This window comes from Pteropus vampyrus, unplaced genomic scaffold (genome assembly GCF_000151845.1).
Source record: "Pteropus vampyrus isolate Shadow unplaced genomic scaffold, Pvam_2.0 Scaffold108, whole genome shotgun sequence".
In the NCBI taxonomy this organism is placed as follows: domain Eukaryota; kingdom Metazoa; phylum Chordata; class Mammalia; order Chiroptera; family Pteropodidae; genus Pteropus; species Pteropus vampyrus.
The window spans coordinates 2,337,084-2,345,970 of NW_011888889.1; the positions used below are offsets into that span (position 1 = coordinate 2,337,084).

At 32.7% G+C, this 8,887-nt stretch overlaps 1 protein-coding gene across 1 annotated transcript in view; it reads right to left on the bottom strand.

Annotated features, from left to right (window-relative positions):
* ZDHHC2 (zinc finger DHHC-type containing 2) overlaps positions 1 to 8,887 on the bottom strand; it is a 48,869-nt gene that overhangs the window by 15,143 nt on the left and 24,839 nt on the right. The window contains exons 4-7 of the mRNA XM_011365281.2: positions 6,766 to 6,886; positions 2,882 to 2,951; positions 2,093 to 2,125; positions 141 to 294 (exon numbers count right to left, since the gene is read on the bottom strand). Of these exons, the coding sequence (XP_011363583.1) occupies positions 141 to 294; positions 2,093 to 2,125; positions 2,882 to 2,951; positions 6,766 to 6,886 (378 nt within the window). The remainder of the gene's footprint in view (positions 1 to 140; positions 295 to 2,092; positions 2,126 to 2,881; positions 2,952 to 6,765; positions 6,887 to 8,887) is intronic.

Sequence of the window (8,887 nt, forward strand, 5' to 3'; positions counted from 1 at the left end):
ATGAAAGTTATATTTGCAGCTCCAAAGATTCCACTGTGAATGCAAACCAATTACTGAGATTGTCTTTTACGACATCTGAATGAAATAATGGCAATAAATAATATTGAAAAAGTTTAATTGTATATTTTTGCAAAGCACACAGGATATTCCCTTCGCTTAATCATGATGTTTTCAAGAGAAGGGGACGGGTAGACAGGCTGGGGTACTGTAAGACTTCGGATAATGTGAGTGAAGACAATGACTCTTTTATGGACAAGGGGAAAGTGAGAAGGGATAAGAAAACTGTTTCTCTTCCTACAGAAATGTAAGAACAGTTTTTATATTAAATGATAAGTAGCACTTTTATGGAAACAAAAATGACCTTGATCATAGATTTTTATAATATCTAATTTAGGTTACTTTAACTTCTATGTAAAAGCATGATATAATTTGCCATGTCAGAGACAGAAAACACAGCAGAAAGTCAGTAAATAAAGACCAGGTATTTTAGAGTTTCATATGTATTTTATACTTAAGTAAATATAATAACATTTAATATTTAAATGTAATGCTAATATTTATTTTTAGTGGAAACTAGAATACATGTACCTTTTTATTTTTGATTTAGAACCATAGTGTGTATAATCTACAAATTTTTTATTTCAAATTTTAATTTGAAATTTAAAAATAAAATGGCTGTTCCATTCAGCTGGCACCAGGTAAATATTAGGCCCTTGGAACCAAACCCTTCACAGATCAGTCTGGCTACTGCTTCCTGCAAGAGAGCGACCAGAGCTGAGATGATGCCTAGGACAGTGGCCACAGCAGGAGAGGCAATAGTGCAGGGAAACAATAACACAGCAAGTTAAAAGGTACTGTAGTCAGACACAGGTGTCAGGTGGGGAGCTGTCAGCGAGCATGGGACTGTCTATTGCAGGTGCAGTGAACTCACAGGTGGGTCATGGGGCCATGGGTGGGGCACTGACAGCACGTGCTACTTGGAAAGGTCAACAGAGGAACATAAGAAGGATTAAGACTATTTTAATTGAAGATATGGGGTGGGGGGAAACTAGATGCCGAGAATGAGGACAGAATGAATGAAATAAATGAAAGGATGAGTACAATGAAAATTAATATAAAGAGAAATTGTTTATTGAGCTCCTTCTTCAAGAACATCATTCTCATAGGAGTTAAGGAGCCTTAATTCAAAGGAGAAAATCTAAGTGGAGAAAAGGAAGTGGTATCCTGGAGAGGGCTATAGAACACTGTAAACCTGACATTCCCCCATTGTTAAGATCACCATTTCTTGTGTGTATATGTTTCGACCTACACCTAGCGTAGACTTGTAGGTATGTCTACCTTTCTCAAGTGCCTGAAGAGAAAGCTTGTGGAATAATCATGTTTAATATCCAAATCCAACCTGGCTGGCAACCTCAGTATGATTGTCAAAGGTATGTCCGCACTGGGACGAAAAATTATCCCCGTAGTTTAGAAAAATTAACCTTCATTAGTTAATTAGATCTTTCAAATAATTCCCTATTAAGTCACCTAATTTCATGACTTAGAAATTTTTAAAAACTATTAATGAATTCTAAGTGGAAACCCTTGTTTAAACATGTATATATGTGCATACTTGCTATTCTACTCCTTAATGACAAGTTTTATGTAAAACAAGTTGTTAAAGCTTTAAATGAATTAATTATACACAATACCTTACTTTAACTTCCAGTAATATAAATTATACACAATACCTTACTGGAGGTTAAAGTAAGGTATTGTGTATAATTTATATGTACATTTTGGTGTAATTTCTGGGGAGTAGTCTAGAATCTCTATATTTTTATGCATGTGCATACAAAGAAAACCATTTGTTCTGAGCAAATATGAGAAATTAACTTTTAAAATGTGAAGCTACCAGTTTTTATTTCATAGAAATTCTCCTGAAAAAAGGCTCTTTGGAACTAATTAAACAAATATCAGAAATTAAATCTGAAAGTACCTGCTGGATCAGCTAAGGCAAGATTTCATTTATAAAAAGATTTAAATAGATAATTATTCCATTTTTTTAAGTTATAAGAGGCGGAAACTCATTGAAGTGTAGAGCCATACTCACCATGGACAATGATGATCCATCTTCAAAATACATCTAAAAAAAAAAATATACACACAAAACTCAATACTCCATAAAAATTTAATCCCATTAAATTATAAAAAAAGAAATATAAAAGTTATTTCAAAGGAGTTGTGGCAAGGAAAATATTAAAAAATTATTTATTTATCCAAAAATTAAATAATAGCAAAAATCCTCATCTAAAATCAACACTGTATCCAATTTCAGTTATGATATAATTATAGAACTTTAAATTCAAAATATACATGCTTTAACATGCAAATCAAATATCTCATTTTAAAAAAACAAAGCAATACGTTAATATACAACTATTTTATGCTAAAGAAAGTACAAAATGTCAACAGATTCACCGAAAGTCTGGATAAAACTTTCCCTTTAATATCAATCCTTAAGTCAAGTAGTACTGTTCTTGTGGTTATACTAAGTATAATAACATCTGACTTTCAGGAAGTCAATTGAGTTATCTTCACAAAAATGTGAAAGTCACAGAAATATTTATTATATCAAACTAGCCAAGTCTGAGCTGCTAAAACTCATGTGCTTCATTCATGTCAGCGTGTGCGAAAATGGGGGAAAAGAGACAACCAACCGTGGCCCTAACCCGCACTCACATTAATGCTAGTGACTGTGCCAGTTACATTTCCTAAATAAAGGTCTGAGAAGCATGAATAAAGAGAAAAGGAAATAATCCAGAGAACAGTGAGAAAAGAAACATATTAAGAAAAAGACCACTAGCATGTAGACATTTTAGAAGAAAAAAGGTTTTCTTACTTATCGCAGACGGAACAGTGATGGCAGCGATCTGGTTTTATAAGTTGGCATCTGTCACAATATCGGATTGCTAGGAATAAAAATCTCCACTTAGCCTTAGATTTAGCAGTGAACTGAACAAGTAATTAAGTGATTTTTAGCATCTATCCAAATTTAAATTCTAAAAAGCACACCGGATTTCAATTTGGTAAAAATGAGACACTCGACTCTGTTTAAAATGCAAAAATGGAATGACTTGCCTACAGCCTCAGTTCTCTGGAAAGGCTTCCCCAAAATAGAGAATCTTTGGGGGAAATTTGTCTAAGGCATTCTCAATTGTCAGGGTTTACAGTAAGGCTCACAAAGGATGTAAATATATCCATTTCTATCCAAGTAAACAGAATGTCTCCTTCAATTACATCATTTCTTGTACTCTGCCAGGATAACTAGGTGAAGATACAACCACATTTTAGAAATTAGTGAGTAAACTCTATATGTTGCTCGAATTGGGAAAGATTTCACATCCTCTCTGTTGGATGAGATGAGATTAGAGGTGAGTAATGAGAAGTACTTCCAACAGAGAATTTCAATTATTATAACTGAAGTCCTAATTTTTTCTTCTCTAATACATATATCAAAGACAATTATGGATGACTGATTTGGAGAGGCCATTTCAGTCAACAGGCATCTTACAGGATGCAAGCAGGCTACAAAAATTATAGGAAAGCAGTTATTAAGTTGGCAATCCAGTAGGATCAGTAAAACCAAACTAATGAATTTAAAATTTGAAAAAAACACTTGCAATAAATAATTACCGAGGTTATGTTAGCTAATAGTATAATCTCTGAAAAAGGAAATAGTTGCTATAAACTAAGAATAAAATGAGCTTTTCTTAGATAACAAGGTCCAGATGGATTTGTTTTCAATGTTGAAATAAGTTCTTAATCATCAGGAATTGTAGAGATGGCTGAATTGGCCTTGTTGCTTATCTCTTGAGTGAAGAAGTCCCACAGGTGTATTCACAGTGATATGCTGTAAGGTCTCACTGGCTCATGAAAATTATTAAAGTGTAAAGCAGTGTTGTCCAGAGAAATACTAGTTTAACATGAGCCACACGTGTACTTTTAAATTCTCTAGGAGCTACATTAAAAGAAGTAAAAAGCAACAGGGGAAATTAATTTTAATAATATGTTTTATTTTACCTAATATAGCTAAAATATTATTTTAAGGTATAATCAATATAAAAATATTAATAACATTTTATGTTTTTTTCATACCAAGCTTTTGAAACCCGTTATGTATTTCACACTTACAGTCACATTTTAAGTGCTCAGTAGCTATAAGGGCCTAACAGCTCCATAATGAGCAGCGTGGTCTAAAGTCACAAAATCTCCAGGAAACATTTGGTGGACAACACTAGATTCTTTCCAGATGGTGATTATCTATCTCTACTTTAAAGTGCACTGGGGCGGGGGTGCGGGGGAAGCTTTCAAATTAAAGTGGACAATAACTCATAGCAAATCAAAACAACGTAAGAATAAGGTTTTGTTTTTGTCTTTTATAAAAGAAATTTAGTCTTTTAATTAAAAAAACACTCTGTGTGCCATATTATGTTCAACTAGAATCATCCCAGTGTAACTCAAAATTAACCGATTATTGTTTAAAAACTCCTAATGCTCAGGGGAGAATTTTATTTTAACGGTCTTGATTGAATTTTTTTGAGAATTTGTTCATATATTTCTTCCATAATTTAAAGCATTTTTGGTAAATATAGAAAAGAAAATGTTATTGAAATGCATGTACAATGCTGAACTAGTTACATCATCTCCAAGTGTTACTCTCTTAGTCAAAAATTAGAAATTTTTTTGTGGGAAAGGATCAAGGGCAAAAGAGAGCTAAAAAAAGTAAACAGTCCTCAATAAAAATAAAAATTAAAAATAACATAATAAAGTTTGGAGAGCCCTGTAAGAAAGCAGATGATGGGTGGATAAGAAGAAAGCACGGGGCAAACAGAAGTGAGATGAGCAGTCTTCGTAATACCCTGCCTTACTATACTCACAGCCATGTCTGTTTTTGCTTGAATTTGTTCTCCGTGTACGGCAGTCGGTTTAAGCCAGGCAGCTGGCATTTTTCTTTTTTGGGTTTGGAGGAAGTACTGTGGATTTAAAATGAATGGTAAAGTCCTGAATTATATTACCACCCACTCTCCTCAATTCTCTGTAACGGGTATGAGCAACAACTGAACCTTTCAGTTGCTTTAGCCCACAAACTCTCCCATGGGGAAGAAGGAAGATCTCCATAGAGCACAAGGGTCACAGAGGGGTGTGGCTGAAGGGGGGAATAAAAAAGACCCTCTCACATCCTTGCCTTGGTGCTACGGTGGCTGCTCCACTGAAATGTCCCTTCTGAATCATGCCTATCTTTCCATTTTACACATTGCAGAAGGGGATCGATCGCACCAGAATTATTATCTATTTATTATTCTTTGTACAATTTAATTTAGACAATGCCTCTAATCAATTAATACCGGTTTTAGCAGGCATGTAGAATTTTTGCATCAAAAATATAAAGACTGTATTAGGAAATTCAGATTCTATTCCAGACTGTCACACATAATGGGAATAATAAGTTCATCTCGGGAACAGACATATAATACCTGAAGATGACTTTTAAATGCAAAGTATAATTGTTATTATTAATGAAAATTAATATTTGTTCTGGTATAACTTATGCTTCCCCCTTTCTCTTAATTCTGTGTGTCAAGGGGTATAGGAGAAAAGCACTGCACTAGAAATGAGGAGACTAGGTTTTTGCACCTGGTAGTATCACTGTCATTAACTAGTTTTGGAAACTCGTGCAGTTTATTTTTAAGGGGCTTAAGTTTCCTCAATATTTGTTTAGGTTTATATAGGATAAGTATACATACATTTATACAGAAGCACATCTCTGTATTTGTGGGATAGAACCAGTAGCATAATATTAAATCAGAGAATTACCACTTGCTCATTGAAACGCGGTGGAAACAAAGAGAAAAAATATTGTGTGTAAGACTAGGAGTTAGATTCAATTATGATTCCAAAGTGAGTTAGAAACAGATATAAATAATATAAATATAGTAATGAGATATTTTACATGCTTCGTTTTTCATATTAAACTTTGAAATCAGTTGTGTATTTTACACTTAAAGCACATCTCAATTTGGACTCGCCACGTTTTAAGCACACAGTAGCTATGTGGGCTGATGGCCACCAAAATGGACAGCGCAGGTCTAAATTCACAAAGTTTCTGGGTAAGTCTTGGTGGGCAAGTATCAATAGTCCATGTGTGTTAGTTTTTAAGATAATTCTTTAATTAGATAGCTGTTAAATTATCTTAAAAATCTGATCCCAGTAAAAGACTGAGTTGCATTTGTTTAAAAAAATTACCACAAATTTTTAAAGATGAAGAATTGTACCAATACCTAAATTGTTTTATATAATTTTTTAAATTGCTGTTTTAAATGTATGCAAAATTATTAATGTTCTGTTCATTATAGATAGTGCTCCCTTAAATTAAACTGAATATGAGTAGGAAGGTCTATAGACTAAAACTTTAAAAAAAAAAATGAATACTACTACAAACTAAGATTTCAGTAGTTCTAACATCTTCACTGAGTCACAATTAAGTAGGCAGAATAGAAGTAAAGTCAGTTGTGATTTGGTTGAGATCTCTGTGCCACACTGTTATTCACGTTTCCATTCTGTTTTATAGAAGTGTGCCGTAAAAGTTTAATTGTACATTAAATGTTTAATAGTAATCCAAGATATAACAATGTTTTGCAATGAGTGTTTAACAGTTTCATGTATATATGCACTCTAACAGTCACCACAAGCTATTGTGCCAAAACATTCATTATCGACGTCTACCTCCAGACATGGTCCTGGTATAGATGGGAAGATCTTTGGCTGCTCGCCTAAGAACTTCCTGATGGGCTTCTCCCCTTGGCTCTCTCTCCAATAATTCTTTCTCTGCATAAGAGAGATGGAACTGTGGAACGGATTTAAATTTTAATTAGTATTTTCAAAGAAATGGTAGCATATTGATCCAGAAAAGACATTTATAAAATATTAATGGTATATAGTATATACATTCAGAAAGATAATAGAGTTTGAAATCTGAGCAACTCTGTTAACCTCACGGGTTATTAGTTTATGTATCTAGAAAAGGAACTAAGAATAATAATAATACTCATTTCCTTAGATATTTGTGAAACTCTTAGGCTAATTTTCTAATTGATCAGCAGCCAGAAACCCTTGCTGTAAATGCATATATGTATGTAAAAATGCTTTATGAACTATAGAGTTCTATCTCAATATTAGTATATTAATAAGTAAAATGGAAGAATAAACAAATTTGGCTCAATGGATAAATTTTTTAATTGGATGTTAGTAACAAAAATAGAAACAAATCTTTCAAGCACGTTTTCTCACCCAAGTAGGTTTTAACTCAGGGATAATTATTACATGAATTCTCCTCTAACACTCAAAAGAACTAATTACTAATTTTACTTCTTATACTGCCAATTAGGCCCAATTAAAAAATACTTGAGAAAAATTGGTTTGGACTCCAATATGATAATCATAAAAAAAGTTTTAAAAGTCTGTTTGAACTCCTATGAAAGTCTGTTTGAATTTCCTTTCTGGTACTGTAAGATGCTCTTGGCTCATCTTGAATATGTCCAGCCCTGGTTCTAGGTATTGGCATTTTCTCCAAGGAGCCGTCCTTCCCATTACTGGAGATTAGTATCAGAAATCAAGATCTGGGCTCCAATATAGTTTTCAGATCAAAGGAAAGTACAATTTTAAAAGGATATACAAATTAAGAAAAAAACTACAATCTAATAACAAGCAGAAAACTCACAGAATTATAAGCTCTTTTTGTTAGTTGTTGTTCACTGAGGATAAAAATAAACATATAATCTCACAAGTATCTGCAATGCACAAATTAAAACAACTTTTTTTTGCCTATGAATTTGGCAACAATTTTCTTAATAATAACATGCAATGCCAAGGGTCTGATAAAACTGGAAGCATTGTATGTAAATCGTTAGTCCTTTTGGGAAACAATTTGGCAAGTGTCTTAAACTTTCTTGATCTTGTAATTTTACTTCTGAGAATTTATTTTAAGGAAATAATCCAAAATATGGGTAAAGTTCTATGTATAAACATGTTAACATTCATTTATAATATGAAAAGTTGGGATCAGCCTAAAAATCCAAGCTGGGATGCAATTTAGTAAATTTTTACAAATTTCAGTGAGAATATTATGCTGTTATGAGAAGTGAAAATAAGCCAATGATGGACTATTATGTGAAAAAATTTAACTAGAAAGAAATTCAGAATGTAAACTATGTGAACTAGTTGTGTGGCATGTTTTTTCCTTTTCCTTTTTGCCTAGGCTCCATTTTCTAAATATAATTTAGTATAGTGCTTTTATATTGAGAGAAATATTTAACAATCTTGCTATGAAAATATAAATTTGAATTAATGTGTTCTGGATTTCTTATATTCTCTCAAAGTGTGAGAAAATATTAACATTATTTTCTCATGTTACCTCTTCTACTTTTTTAGTCCCATTTTTCAAAGATTTTTAGCACATGAGAACCCTTTATTGTCACTTTAAGTCTAGGACTCTTATTTTACCAGGGAGGGGTTTTTGGCTGCTGATCGATTAGAAAATTAGCCCAAGATCTATTAATTTTATTAACAGAATAACCTAAGATTCTTAACCATCAAGCAAGGGCTCTTTCTTTCACAACAATGGTCTCCAAAATCTTTTGATTATGTATTCCTATCAGTTAAAAATAATGTAAGATTACACCGCCTATATATATATTTATATAATGTACTATTAACTAATATGTAATGCACCATATATGTGAAACTTAAAAAATAGAGAAACATTAAAAGAATAACATATAAATAGAAATTCTGCTAATTTTTCTCCATGCTCCAATTGATTCCAATTGATGTCCTGGGCACGCCCACC